General features: G+C 34.5%; 1 protein-coding gene across 1 annotated transcript in view; it reads left to right on the top strand.

Moving 5' to 3' along the window:
• The window catches only part of LOC124360751 (5'-AMP-activated protein kinase subunit gamma-2), a 436,057-nt gene that overhangs the window by 79,699 nt on the left and 339,888 nt on the right, over positions 1 to 16,470 (top strand). The window contains exon 2 of the mRNA XM_046814625.1: positions 1,507 to 1,588. Within this exon, the coding sequence (XP_046670581.1) occupies positions 1,507 to 1,588 (82 nt within the window). The remainder of the gene's footprint in view (positions 1 to 1,506; positions 1,589 to 16,470) is intronic.

Consider the following 16,470-nt stretch of genomic DNA (forward strand, 5'->3'; position numbering starts at 1 on the left):
CCTCTTAAACAAGATATACAACAATGTATGACACATATTGCATCTAACAAAGAATATTAACAATTTATGGTTAACAGAACACTATTTTATATTAAAAGACACAAACAAAGTAGGATTCTTCTAAGGCAAGCGTGATCGGAGTATCTAAAAGAAAATGTTTATCTGAAGTCTCAACGATTTTGGTTTTACCATCATATTTGACACTAGCTTTGGGAAACCAATTCATTCAAGTTCCTTCAATTATGATTTGTTCGAGATTTGAATTTAAATCATAATCATATTTCTCAGGCATCCTTGTCCTGTGAATACTCCACAGATCAGAAACCTTTGTGACGTATTTTGAACACATCATCCCCATCTCGCCTGCGGGAATTGAAGGAATGGTTACGCAGACGCTAACTTTATGTGTTACAAAGCTGATATAATAATTACAAATCTGCAGTTGCCCAATTCAGCTTTCAACAAGTTAGAGGTGTAAAGTCTTCTCTCTGAACTGTAAATTGTTCAGTACAAACAAGCGTAGTTCCACTCTTGGCCGAGGGAAACAAACACACCTGCTATACGTTACAAGAGGCAGAGCCGATCGAAACGGGCAACACCGTTTTGTGCTCACAAGAAGGTACGTTTTTTGTTGAAAAACCTTCCCTTTTGTGATATAAAAAGAGCTCAGCCCTAGGCTCTCGAGGCTCATTTAAAATGTCAATTAGTTTCGACGGCTTTTTTCTCCGAGAGGGGGAGGGGTGGAGAGATTCCTGACCCACAACAACTGGAAGGGCGAGTGAACTTCTTGGTCAGGCACGGGAGGAACTGGTCTAACTTTATGAATGGGTGAGTGATTATAGGATGTGTAAGTCTGAATGATAAATGGGTGGTACGTGCTTTAAATCGATATAACGTATTGTTGTTGGCATATTTTATGCAACGTGTAACAACTAAAAAGTACTATTCACATTTCAAAAAATGTTAGTGAGGGGAGGGGTTTTCGATTTTTGTTAGTTGTTTAGGGAAAAATTCAAAAGTTAAACCGTTTACAAGAAAAATAAAGGTTTAGAATGCGTATTAACACCATAACCGCGACTTAACACGGAGTGCGACTTAGTATTATCGCACTGCCGCTACGCCGTAAACATCTTAATGACTTAAGGGCTACATAGAGGTGTAAAATTGTGTAAAGCTGTGGTAATAATCTAGGTATTGTTACTACAGCCCAGTTTTAAAACATGTAGCCTCTTTAAATATATATTTCTGCAATTTTGACCCTTTTCGCTACCTATTCATTTTGACCCCTTTCACTCCCCTCCCCTCCCGACAAAACGTTGTGGCTGACGGTAGAGTGAAGGACTCAAAGAGAATATGTCCCTAAAGATTCCACGAAATAGTAGGATGTTCTGTTATGGAACGTGTAGTGGTTATCACATTTCTGACTATAATGATAGACCGATTGAGTAACTTATTTAGTTGGTGTGATAAGTTAATGACTCCCTTGACAATGTGTTTTGTCCGCAGGAGCTCGGGTCCCAGCCGCTGCCCACGATCGTTACCGAGGATCACGCTATGGCCGGCTCGGAGCCTCCTAGACAGCGCGCTGGTGAGTACTGAGTATTATCTATACACTATCTAGATAGTGACGCTCAAATGGTTGCCGACAATCACACCATGGCAGGCCCGGATCCTCCTAGACAGCGCGCTGGTGAGTACTGAGTATTATCTATACACTATCTAGATAGTGATGCTCAAGATGATTGCTGAGTATCACAACATAGCCGGCTAGGAGTCTCCTAGACAGCGCCCTTGTGAGTACTGACTACTGAGTACTGAGTATTATCTATACACTATCTAGATAGAGATGCTCAAGATGATTGCTGAGTATCACACCATAGCCGCCTCGGAGCCCCCTAGACATCGCCCTTGTGAATACTTAGTACTGACTGAGTATTATCTATACACTATCTACATAGTTACGCTATCTACTCGACAATTGCCGAACTAAGTATCTTGAAGTTTCCTTATTGTCATTATGCATATCTGAAAGGACTGCAATTACTACTTAATTAGTTCTTTTGCGTGTTAATTAGTAGAAATTGTAGCAAAGATTTGTACCCAGATTGTTTTTACATCTGTAATACTAAAATAGTCAATCAGAAAGATAATAATGTAGTGCTAGAGATAGCGTGTGACATTGAGTGTTATTGAGATATTAAAATGTGTCAGAGTGATTCCTCGGTTTTAAAAAGGGTCGTCCACCACAGAGTAAAAAAGATGATAGAGTGCCATGTCAATGTTGCAGTCGTTGCAAAGATTTATTTCAACACACTCTCGCGTTGTAGTCGAAACCTTAACTTACCTTAGTTTTCGATAGTTTACTCGTGGCGCCAATTTCAAATCTATTTACCACATTGACACTACAAAAATTAGTTATAATTCAGTTGACTACAATTATAAAAGTTTCGCTTACATTGTTTTAGATTGCAATAATCATAAACATATAACATGAAAGGCGTTAAAGTTAAACGAACTAAATAAACTGAGCCTGTGAATATCATAAACAAAGTTTCCAACCAATTCAATCATGAATAACAATGGCAATGTCGATAAATCATTCTAACAGTTTTAACTCAACTACACGAACTTTGGAGAACATAATAATGAATATATTTTTATAGTTTGTATTTTGTTGGTAATGCTGCAGTGTTATATAATCTCTCAGCCAATGACAAGCGAGGTAGCTAACGCTCCTTGCGGAGGAGTACACGACTCTAGTGACTCTAGCAGAAGATGGAAATGGCTTAGCATGGTCCTTATTGAAATCCCCTGAGATTTAAGTTCTGAGAGGAGTTCCCCTTCCTACGAGCAATTTGAAAGACTATTTTGAACTATGACGTCATTATTTTCTGGAAGTCAGTGATTTGGCTTCAACCCATTCTCCTAACAGTTAATTGGTAGTGTAGGCCCACAAAAATATTGTATATAATGTTTTGGGGAAGAGCATATTGGTAAAATGATTCAATTTTTTAACACCAGTAGCAACAAGTTGAGGATTCACAAAACTTTGTAGAATCGGCTGACACAAACTGGGGATTGGCGAAAAAAATGTGCTCCTTGTTGAATACCCTCCGCATCTACCTGGTATGAACCCTAAAAGATTTAGCTTGTTGTTCAAACGACGCAGGATTAATATTGACTTAAAAGATCGTTGTTTTGAAAATTATTCTATTCATCAGTTGTATACCTTATTTGGAACACTTATTTGTCAATGGGATTACATCATAGTACAATACGTTATGTAAACACAATTATATACGGCATCGAGTAATAAGATAAAATTATTCTCGTCGAGCACATCTTCACCTTTATTGTTTTGATAGATCCCATTACATAACTGATTACGTGTGTATTACAACCTAAGACTTGTGTGGAAAGTTATCAAAATTTTCTAAATGTCAATTAAACATAATTGTCATTAATGACTTCAAAAATTTAACGTTTGGCATCAAAGCAATAAAATTCTCCATAGGAGATACCTTTCGTAGAAATCAACCTTCAGGAACAACATACATTGAAATTATTAAAAACTACCGTTACTGAAAATGGGAACGCTTCATTGTGATTGATTATTATTTAATCTCAAAACACTTGCTGGGACAATTCAATATGAACTACGAGTATGCTCTTCTTGGTAGTTCATATTTGTCTGAAATATACTAAGTGGTATTAAATTTGCAATGTTGTTATTTCAATTTGGTACAAACATAGCTATGGTAGGGAGGATTCATTCAATGCAAATGTTAACCTTCCGCTTACCGGCCTGCACGTGGATTGCAGGAGTCAAGTCTGCGACAGCGTCAGATTTCAAGCGCTGCACTAAACGTAAAGTGAAATGGAACATTCATTGTATTATAACATTCTAGTTGATAGTATCTTACGGTTATTTTGTTCGTAATTACACAGATTTCTTCAGAGTCGATGTTTAAAGTGAGGTTCAGATACCAAGGCGCAGTAATGTTCTTTACATACTACGTTTCTAATTGCAGGTTATAACACTGTTTCAGTAAATGTAGATGTACGTACGTACCTTTTACATCAATCATCCCTTGTTTGTTGTTTCGTTTTGGTAACAATGATACATTAAACAATTAATATGAATCCAGTACGGCATTGTGAGGCGAGTAACGGGAAAAGGTTGTTATGAACCTTGGATTGGAATGATTCATGCGAATTTTTACACCAATTATTCCTTGTTTGTTGTTTCGTTTTGGTAACAATGATACATTAAACAATTAATATGGATCCGGTACGGCGTTGTGAGGCGAGTAACGGGAAAAGGGTGTTATGAACCTTGGATTGGAGTGATTCATGCGAATATTTGAAGTGAATGTCTTCAGCGTGGCTTCAGTGCCCTTGCGCCCCAGACCTTGGAATAGACCAGTTCACGTTCGTATCGCCCGAGCCCACACTTTTAGATTAATCTTTTCTCTTCTAGTTAACATTTTAGTATCTGATTTTGCAATTATTCTAACTAAATTGGTTATATCTCATGGACGTAATGTTTTTATGAGCCTTCAGATGACGATTTAAACAGAAAATATAAATCTTTCCCGACAGGTCGGATTGTTGTTTTGATATTGTTTGAGATTGCCTTTAATTGTGTTGTAGTAGGATTCTTGGCAAGCGATCAGGAATAGTAACCGAGGACGTTGTGTTGTTAGCTGTGGAGTTGACTTTATCTTAGAAATATTATAATCTTAGAAATATAATAATATAAATTCAGTCTTCAACCGCAATCCCTATTTGGTAGTACTTTAGGTATCACTCACTGTCACTAATCACTAATCCAATATGTAATATTGAAATGCCTATATTATCACTAATCATTATACATTTTCTCGTATTTATAGTTTAATTGTAAAGTGATTAGTACATATAGGTGGTCAACTCTATAGCAAGAAAAATTAGACAAAACTATGTATAATACACTCAGAGAATCGCTTAGTCATGAGTCTATAGATGTTACTGAAGAACCCGACGTGTTACAAGTAAGACTGGGTAACTGATTGGACGGAAAACGGCAGGTCCCTGGAACCCTACCTTCAACTCTCTGCGCTCGTGTGTGTGGATGCGTGCATACAAGGCGGCTACCTGGCCCTTCAACCGCATTCCCTATTTGTTAAGACTATAGGCATTACTCACTATCGTCTTTGGTTGTTCTCGTGAGTCTTTTGAGGTTCATGTGGGTCTTTGGTGGTTCACACGGGTCTCTGGTGGTTCACGTAGGTCCTTAGTGGTTCACACGGGTCTTTGGTGGTTCACATGGGTCTTTGGTGGTTCATATGGAATTTTTCCTTTCCCTAGCCCATACTTTTCTCTAACACACTTGTATAGAACTTTTTCAATTTACATCTTAAGTCTAAATTCGTTCAAGGTTAGATTAGGTTAGTTTTACCGTATTTTATTTGTAATGTTAATTCAAATCATTCTATTATAAGAGTCTTATACTGTAAAAGTGCAGTGAAATTAGGAGTCCAATCCTTTTCAACGAAGGATCTGAAGATGGAATTTGATTATAACATTGTCGCCGTTTTGGTAGAGTAGGTAAGGAATTTGACGTTGATATGAGTACTCAAATAATATATCCAAGACGCCATATCTAAAAATTATGGTAGAACTATATGATTTCTTTGGTCGGAATTGATGACTGGAATATTGAAGGATACTAGTTGAAACTGCTAGTTTCTGCTAGTATCAAACCCATATGTGACACTTTCACCACTCAAAATTCGCTTTAGAGCTCGTACATACTTGGCATTTCGACGGCTATTGAACTTCACCTGATGACTCCTGATTCATTTCTAAAGGAAACAGTTGATGGCTGGTAAAGAAGCGTAAATGTGAATTTGAGAGGGATCAGATTCGGTTATCCTTTCTTATGGCTTTCCACATAACGGAATGGTGTATTCGGTTTGTAAACGCACATGGGAGCAGACACAACACACTGCGGTGACTCAGGATTCCTGAACCCTGATGCTGACGCGACGTGCTGACGTCATGTTTGTCGCTGATCGTGACAATGACCGCGGCAGCTGCTGTCAGCCTTGGATTGGTCACGGTGATGTAGAACATGCCATCCTGCATTACTGTGAGGTTGTGATGGTCACAAGATACCGTCCGTCACAGTTACTGCAGGCCACTGGAGTCTAGAAGGAAATCGATAGATGTACAATTATGAGCACATAGGTACTGTTGAGATCTTTTAGAGATTCGTGGAAATATGGGGAGGTTTGCAAGTCATGTACGGGCAATCACTTGTTTGGAAAATTTGTAACTGGTTGTTTTTGCAGAATCGGAATAAAACAATTTGTTGTACACAATTATGTTAGATGAAAAGATTTCAGTTTATAAACTTTTAAAAATTGTTTCTTGCTGTACACGGTCTGAAATTTGTAAAAACTAAGATTTGCAAGTGGTTGATGTATTCCTCCCAACAATACAACGCATAAATTTGCAAATGTTGGCTCTGACTTCAAAAGTACAAGAATGGAGGAAAGTAGTAGACGCTTGGGCTTGGCAACAGTGTCAGTCCATTGTTGCCATATAGTGCAGAACGACACGCGATTCTCGACCTTAGCCCGCTTTGCTTGGGCCATATTTGACAACACTGCGTTCACTGTCACCCGCGAAAATTGATGCACGGTGCTGTACTTCGATTATTCCAAGTCCGTAGCCTGTTTTTTGTCTAGCAATAGCTAAAAACGTCTCAATTTGTTCATATGGATTCAGCCATTCATTCTGACAACATATTTGCGACCTAGTATGGGTTTCTAACAAGCGTCAAAACGTTCTGCAAATTCGTCGCATTAGTTTATCAACGTCTCAAAAACTTGTCATCTTCCATCTGAAAAAGATTATGGAACATCGATTCTCGCCTTTGTTTACCTCGTGAGCCTCATTTTTATATTAAAACCCTTTTTGTATATGGACTGCCTGCAGTTTTAACTTGTTTCAATCAGTTCTTGTTTCATTGAAATTTAAAATATTATCATCACACTTCGGGTGAAGTAAGTTGTGAAACGATTGTGGGCCTTGTGTTTATAACCTTGTGAACTGATTCATTGTGAGGAAAAGCGAGTACAACTTAGTGATACCAACATTATAACGATATATGTGGATGAAATAACATCACAGGGTGGATGGGGGGACAGCACAGTGAGGTTGGCTTCTCCCTCCCTCGCAGTAATGCTGGAATATGGTGGTCAAGGAAGTGGAGAAAATCCTAAGGGTGAAAAAGGTTACTCTAGATCGTGAACAACTAATCTAGGCAAAAGGGAAACCAGATGAATAAGGCTCAAACAAAAGGCCTAGCCCGAAGTATTGGGAACGCCATTACCGGCCTGGCCCAAGAAAGGGAGGAGGTGTTTTAGTGGGTATGCATTCAGTAATACACATACAGGAGAGCCCACGCTTGTTCGCTTGACTACGATAAGGCCAAGCGGTCATGTACTTTGTATACCTCCCCCGCCTCTCTGCAAAAAATTGATGGAATAAAAATCGCACTTGATGTTTACGCGGTTTCTTGATGTATATACGAGTATAGGAGTAGATATGTAATTTAACTCAAAACTTGCGTGATTGAATCAGGTAAGGTCATAGACGAGATTACATTTTTACTGATCTCCCATCCACTCGCTTATTCTCCCATATTGAGTTTCTGGAATGAACCAAACGACCATTCCGTAATTACAACAAAGTAATTAATATTAAAATAAATAAAATTATTCGTTTACTTTTCTCCAAACCAAGAGCTTGATTAATTACTTCTCTTTAAAATTTATTAATTTTAAGGAAGTCAAAACTTTATTCGATTTTGTTCAATCTTAACATTTACTCTATTTATAAAATTTTATAAAATGCAGGTTTTAATGATACCTAACTTACCAAAACATTATTCGCTTCTTACATTGCACTTTTAGACTTGTTTTAGACCATTCTAATTTTCATTGTTAAAAATATGACATGGAACATTAACTAATATTATTTTCACACAAAATATTTACAAGAATATTATATTTAAATTCAAACATGAAAAGTTACCTAATAAACAGTACCCGATGGGTCACCGCTGCCTTAATTATGCAAATCTACTTCTGATAACATGTTTTAGAATTAAACTGAATACCATATAGTTTCTTCTTTCATGAAATATATTATTATCATCATCGTCAACATTAATAAATTAAGCGTTCCTTGTAAAAAATGTAAATGATAAAGCCATTTACAAAACAGGAATTAAATCCTGGTTTACAAGTTGTGTGTGTCAATCTTGGTTTGTTACAACACCTTTTCTAAACATGTAGTCCGTTCCACGTGAAACAGTATCAGCAGTTCTCTTGAGTATTAAATTGAAATTTTTCGGCAATAGTTCTAAGGTGCTTCGCTTGGCCCTCAACTAGAATCGACATAAAGAGGATAACAACGGAGAAGAATTCATGAAACTCTGATCCACTAGCGTTAATAAATGTGTGTTGTAATACATCAGAGGAAAATAGGTCGATACAGGACGTTTTGCCAGATATAATTAGTTTAATGGCCAGCCATTTATATTTTTAGTACTGCTGTGGTTTAGTACGAGATGGCCGTATACCGCAGCTTCTTCCGCTCCGACTCTGCCTCTGAATGAAACCATCTTTAAACCATCTTTTATCCTGACACTGGATTAAATTAAATGTCCACAGAACGACGATACAATGATTAATTTCAACACTTGCGTTTTCTTTGGTATAATAGCAACCATAACCTTAGGCCGGAAAATGTTAAAGTTTGTTTATCCAAAGATAAAAAATCATTATGTAATTGAGTAATTACATTAGTACTTTAATTTGGTCGTGGTATTACGTTGCCTTTTAACTACTTTTAGCGTGTAAGCTCATTAGAAACCGAATGGTGATGTAATTACACTGCCGTTAAAATGTCACAAAAAGGAAACTTTTGTCAGTTCTTTTTGTTTGAAGTGTACATGTCTCTTGAGTTTTACTCAAAGACCTAATTATGTGTACTCTTAGTTGTGTGGGCCGGGAATATTCCCAGTGGCAGGGAACTTAAGAAATGGAAATATCGATGAGAATACTTCTTTAGTCCGGCAAGATTCCCGAAAATTGGGAATTTATGAAAATATTTATATACTTACTAGCAGTTGCATAACAACACTCAACACTTGGTTAAGAAAGTAAATTCAAACAATTAGTTCAAGAATTATCATTCCATGCATTAATTTCTTGTATAAACAATATCCTGGGATGTGTACATCCTGGGAATGAATTGCAAAAAAACTATGACTGACAATTAGTGTACACTTCCGAACAAATACTATTAAATTTTGAACAAAGCTATTCTAAAAGAAAAATGTATTACCAACCATTACATTACAATTTTACTTACCAGGTAACTACAATTATTTTATAAAGATACTCAATCATACTGGCTGTTTCAAATAATAACGGAAGGTCCATGACAACAAACTGATGACCTACAATACACAACAATGAATTAGTTTCATAACATTATAACATTAATTAATATCTAATACATTATTAGTCCTGAGTTAAATTTCAGAAAGAAATTAAGATTTTGGAATATTTTAATTATTAATAAATACTTGTGTGGTAAGTAGCTTATCAAAATGCTTAACATATTATTGCTGCTTCAAGGTTTAGAAAATGGAGTTTATTACTATTTACTTTTTTATAGTTTTGTTCTCTTTGCTTTCACTATAATTTTATGATAATTTTAAGAGACCAATAAGTACAAAGTATCAATAAATATTTGACTAGCAAAAGTTGCCTGATGATGAAATCTTTGATTCTGAAAGGCCTTGTAAAAATAAAATAAATATTGGGAAATGTATGAATGATAAATTAAAATCTTTCCAATGCTCCAAGAAATGTCATTTATGTCAATAAATAGTTTCTTTGTAATAGATTAAAAGTTAATTTACATTGTTTTTCTTAATTTTCATGTACAGAATTTTTTAAATTTCTGTGTTAAATTCGTTGTTTAAAGTTTGTTATTAATGATGGAAGGTTTTAAATGGATAATAGAATTTTGGACATTTGCCATTATTACATGTTACTAAATAGTTATTTTTTGTAACATATAATAATTACAAACATGTAGAAAAGTTAATTCAAAACAGCGAACATAAGATTGTTCCAATGAACAATATTGTTGCATTTGTAGCCAGCTGAATGTGACAATATCTGCTGATACCACTACAATTATCCTGTATATAACGATTGCAAGTGTACAAAAACTTAATTCAAAACAGCGAACATAAGATTGTTCCAATGAACAATATTGTTGCATTTGTAGCCAGCTGAATGTGACAATATCTGCTGATACCACTACAATTATCACTGTATATAACGATTGCAAGTGTACAAAAGTTAATTCAAAACAGCAAACATAAGATTGTTCCAATGAACAATATTGTTGCATTTGTAGCCAGCTGAATGTGACAATATCTGCTGATACCCACCTACAATTATCCTGTATATAACGATTGCAAGTGTACAAAAGTTAATTCAAAACAGCAAACATAAGATTGTTCCAATGAACAATATTGTTGCATTTGTTGCCAGCTGAATGTGACAATATCTGCTGATACCACTACAATTATCCTGTATATAACGATTGCAAGTGTACAAAAGTTTAATTCAAAACAGCAAACATAAGATTGTTCCAATGAACAATTATTGTTGCATTTGTAGCCAGCTGAATGTGACAATATCTGCTGATTACCACTACAATTATCCTGTATATAACGATTGCAAGTGTACAAAACTTAATTCAAAACAGCAAACATAAGATTGTTCCAATGAACAATATTGTTGCATTTGTAGCCAGCTGAATGTGACAATATCTGCTGATACCACTACAATTATCCTGTATATAACGATTGCAAGTGTACAAAAGTTAATTCAAAACAGCAAACATAAGATTGTTCCAATGAACAATATTGTTGCGATTGTAGCCAGCTGAATGTGACAATATCTGCTGATACCACTACAATTATCCTGTATATAACGATTGCAAGTGTACAAAGTTAATTCAAAACAGCAAACATAAGATTGTTCCCAATGAACAATATTGTTGCATTTGTAGCCAGCTGAATGTGACAATATCTGCTGATACCACTACAATTATCCTGTATATAACGATTGCAAGTGTACAAAAGTTAATTCCAAAAACAGCAAACATAAGATTGTTCCAATGTACAGATTGTAAATGTATCTGCTGATACATAACTGTTACCCAGTACTTAAAAATCGGTTATATAGTCATGGCAAGTATGCAGGAACTCTTCCTGACGTTTTGGTATCTGTTTAATGCTTGGTATTTATAACTCCTTTTTCAGAATTAGTCTCACATGTCTTTTCTCTGTAGGTAATCACTTCTTCTGGAGACCCATTGTCTCTTTGATTCACAGAGGCCACCATTTCCCTGATAATAATTTAATTCTTCTTCAATATTAAGAACTGGTGTGTATGCAGATGCAATATGCTGAATAGATACAGTGACTCAATGACATCAGGAAGCGTAGCTAAAATTCGCTTGAATCAGGTCCCAATTTTTCAACCAAATGGTCATATTTTTATTTCTGGTTGAACTTCTTTTAAGACGACTGGTGCAGGCTTTGTGAACCAAGTGGTCATAGCATTTCAATTGAATTATTTATGAGGATGAGGGAATATGAGTTTATAAGATGTAGCATTTGCTACAGTACAGATACAAGATTGTATAGAATGTAGGGTAATGTCTAGATCACATTCCCGTTGATTTGAGTCCATATTGTTTGATTTCAGTGCTAGCACTACAGTATTCCATATGATTTTAAATAACCTTTTGCATTGACTCTTTTCTCAATATTTTCTAAGTTCCTGTGGGTGGTTCCAACTGTACCAACACATTTTATGAGAGAAAAAAAATTTGGTTCAAAAGTAAAAAAGATGCATCTTGAGATGTACCAAGAAGGTAGATGTACCAAAGAGTGCAAAGATTCTTGAGATGTCTCTGACTACAGTTTGCGTTGAAGTGTTGGTAAGGGAAAGGTGAAAGCAAAGCAAGAATGCTAATCTACAACAGTGAGAATGTATTTACTTCAGATTTTTATAGGAAGAGGTCTCTTGAAGTGTAAGTTCAACTTGTCAAAAGTGAATGTAGCCTTAACTAAGTAAGTTATCCCTGATGCTTAATAAATCTTGGTTTAAATTCTGAACCCAGAGAACACGTATTGATGATTTGTTGCACTTATTCCTTGTCCAGTAAGTTCTTGGCATGAATTCAATGCATCATGGCAGCTAAACCATTGTTAAAAACTGAACTATTTAAAAACCTAATTTTTAACGAGTAATTTCTCCTTAGAACAAACCTTGTTCAAACTTCCTCAGTCTAAAATATTCAAAAACTCCCCTACTTTTATAAATTTTGTTTATGTTTATTCAGCTTTACAATTTGTAATTGTTTGGCCAGTAATTAGTAATAATTTCATACTATTTAGTATATTAATGTTTTAATGAACAACAGGGGAATTAAATACATTAATTACATAATTCTTGGTTCTTTAAAACGTTGAAAACAATAAACACGTGTATATTTCTAACAAGGAGGTTAATTCCCGATCTAAAAACCTTAACATATACCCAAATGTTTTATTTATAATTTTTTAAAAGGAAATAAGAATTTATAAATTAAATTAGGAATGCTCAAATAAGAAAAGTATATTAAAATAAAAAAATGAACAACAAAGTTGATCATAAACCTTGGTGTAACTCTTAAGGGTAATTTAATTACAATGAACATTAATCGGAAAATATTTTATTGCGAACAAAAGAGGGAGATTTTCTGATCTTTTTATTCAATCAATAATAATATGTTTTAAACATATAAGAGTGTTTCTATTTTATTGTATCGCGCAATTACCACATCCACCTACCAACTTGAGTGATTTCACTTTTAAAATTATAAATTCTCAGGAATTTTATATAATTCTAGTTTTATTTTAAACTATATTTAAGTTTTTTTTTAGTTTGATTTACTCACAGCTTTTACCTATTAATGTAAAGTTTTTTTAATTATCTTGCTAGTTAATCATAAATTTCCGGGAATTTATCAATTTTGGGAATATTGTCCGAAATATTCCCCGGGATCCTGTTCTGATACGTTGTGAACTCCAACACCTTGTATAATTCGCATGGGGTCTTGAAAGACTTTCACAAAAGGATGCACAATGGACGGGAAAAGCCCAAATGTTGTAACTTCACAACTATTGCCATCACCTTGTTCACACTTTCGCGTATTATCTGATGTAAAATTGTAAGACGGCGTCCTACAGGGATCATTCTTGTAAAAATATAAATATATTAAATTAAATAGAATTGAAACAAGTGGAACAGTACTATTTTATTATTGTAGCTTGTTGTAGGCTGCAAGGAAATCTTCGTACGCTGTTTTAATATGTAAAAGTTAGGTTAATGAACAGAAAAGAACATAAATTCGTTCAAATTTAGAGTTGTAATCTATATTTTTTGGATGAACGAGAAGGTTGCAAACAATCTTAGAAGTGTCAAAATCTTCAGTGTACTCAATACTTTTTATCTCCTGATAAGAATATTTATGCTCTCTGAACAATGGTATAGTAGAAGATAACGATGAACATCAAAATTATTGTTTTGCAGCAATTGCGCAGTTAGCGAAGATTGGATGAACATAACCTCAATTCCTGGGCTATCTATACGGTTGCAGCGCGCGTGACGGACCGGCGATTGTTGCTCGGCGTCAGTTCTGCCAACTGTCGCACATGCGCGGGTGTTTTCTGTGTTGCCTTCAGGTTGGTCTCCTGCGCACCACTCCATGTGCTTGGCTGTTTTGCTTGCCTTTTCATAACTTTCCGCGAGCGCGCCAGTCAGTGTTATTTTCGTCTCGGTAACATTACTCAAGTGGTTGTTTACCGCCGTTTTTGTGGACTTATTTTTATTGAGTTTTGCATCTCAGAGGAGTAAAGCGTTGTTCTGTGAGTACGATTGTTTCAATGTAGCTTACGTACCTAATTGTACATTAGAAATAAGACTCTTGGTGAAAATTGTTATATTTTATTTAACTACATATACATTTTTTAAAGGAAAATTGGTCAAGAACGAAAAACGGACGGATTATTTTATTATAGAGAGATTAAAAAACATATTTTCAGTTAGATAAAATAAAATGGTGTCTTTAGTTATAAAAATGTATGAATGATACAATAATGTCTTAATTGTTAGGAAATTTACTTTTTTCCTAATAGAACAATTTTATTAAATTGAAATGTTAGAAATGAATTCTAGTGATCTAATATGTTTTACCATAGACTTTTTTATCGCCATGTCATGATGGAAATTGAAAGTGGAGAAATCTTTTACACAAGGCATGTAAAGAAATTGGATCTTTAGTAACTATTTACAAATTTAACGTGAAAGCAAAGACGCCAACTTTAAATTTTTTCAACAATATCAATTATTAAATATTACTAAATGATAATGAAAACAATAATTTTCCAAATTGTTAATTTTTTGGACGAGGCCTTCCGAAACCAAAAATTTTTGTGGAGTCAGTCGCCTGATGATGAAACCTTTGGTTTCGAAAGGTCTCGTCAAAAAATAAACAATTTGGAAAAGTATTGTTTTGATTAACATTTAGTAATATTGAATTACTTTCTAATAAATTGCTCCAAGAGAGTTATTTTAGGCCTTACAAATGACATGATATCAGTCTAATATTAAATATGCACATAGGAGATTAAATGGATGTTTTTTGCTAAGTTAATTTCTTTGATTAAAAAGTATAATTTCGGAAATAGTTTTTAATATGTAACCCATTTTTATGTACAATTGCAATATATTTTGCCTTATTATGTCATTTAATGTTAAAAACACGAATACAAAATTGTTCTATGTTTTTTTTCTTTTTTATTTTCTTCTAAAAATAAATTTATTTTTTACTCTTGTCAAGTTGGTACTGGATTTGTTTGTGTCTCATTAAAACATTGGCTCGCTCTTGCTGTACTCTTCTACCGCGCGTTGAAGTAACACCTGGATCACATTAAATTAAAGTTCCTACAATATGTTTGTTTACAACGGACGGTAAGGTCAAGGCCTGTGACGTATGTCAGGAACGCTCTGCTCTGTTGCCGCGGCGCGGCGATACTCGACTAGAATAACCAATACTCTCTTGTCTCCTGCGATAAGATCTAATCCTCTTCCTTCTCCTTCGGCCGTCGACGTTATCGCATTTAGAGTTATCGAAATGTCAAATCTCCCTCCACGACAAGTAAACAAATCAATTCACTGCTACTCGTAAATCACTATTGCTTAATCGACTGTGCATTAAACATGTTAGAATGTTCTACCGAATCCAGATAGCCTTCATTGAAATCTTGCACGGTTGAAAAGGTTACACATCAATTTAAAGTACCCAGGATACTCGTGTACTTTGCGGCATCTATTGAACAATAGTTTAGGTATCGGTAAATTTATATATCATTAAATCATTTTAAAAATATATATTGAGCAATTGTTAACAAACTTATAGTTTTTTGTTTTGTATCTTATTCAGTTGTAAAATGATTTTCACAGTGAAATTGAAATTGAACAGTTTGATGTTGTCATTAGTATTTTAATTCATGTTAACACTAATTGTTCGTTTTCTTAGTGTAAAATTACAAATCCTCATTTTGGATCTTTCCATAAGTCGTAAATGATTCCAGAACGCGCACACTAATCAGTAGAACTAAGAGGAGGCTCCTCTACACAGACTCTTGAGGTAATCATTCATGATTTCTCCTTCCCTTATTATTTAAACTAATTTGGTTCTTGTCCAATTTTCTGATTTTTGGTTTTTATAGTAGCAATTATATTTAATCTGATACCGTATATCAACTGTCTGTGCATAATAAAAATCATTGTTATTATAAAAATATCAAAAACTATTTACTGATTGTTTATATATCGTCTATTCCTTGTTTCGTAATTTTACAAGAAGCGTAGGATTGTTTTTAAGAGTAATTTAGAACAGTTGAAGAGCAAATTCAGCATTTGTCGAGCGTCATCAATATTCCACGTCCCTGTTTTCGACTCCAGAATTGAACAGCCGGATTGGGTTTAAGTTTGAAATGCAAATAGTAAGAGAATAAGTTAAAACCCTTAAAGATTCTAGGTAATTCAAGTTTTCAGTTTATACATTTTATTGCTACGTACGTTTATTAAACAAACAGTTGAATTTATATAAATTTACATTATTTAAGAAACTCCAATTGCCTCGCAAATACTTTTTCATCATTCGTAGAAGACAAATTGTATAAATGTAAGTTTTGAAAATATTGAAAAAAATCTAAAATACATTATTTAAACTGTATAACAGAATTCTCGCGTATTTAAATTATGGTCTGTT

Source organism: Homalodisca vitripennis, chromosome 4 (assembly GCF_021130785.1).
Source record: "Homalodisca vitripennis isolate AUS2020 chromosome 4, UT_GWSS_2.1, whole genome shotgun sequence".
Classification (NCBI taxonomy): Eukaryota; Metazoa; Arthropoda; class Insecta; order Hemiptera; family Cicadellidae; genus Homalodisca; species Homalodisca vitripennis.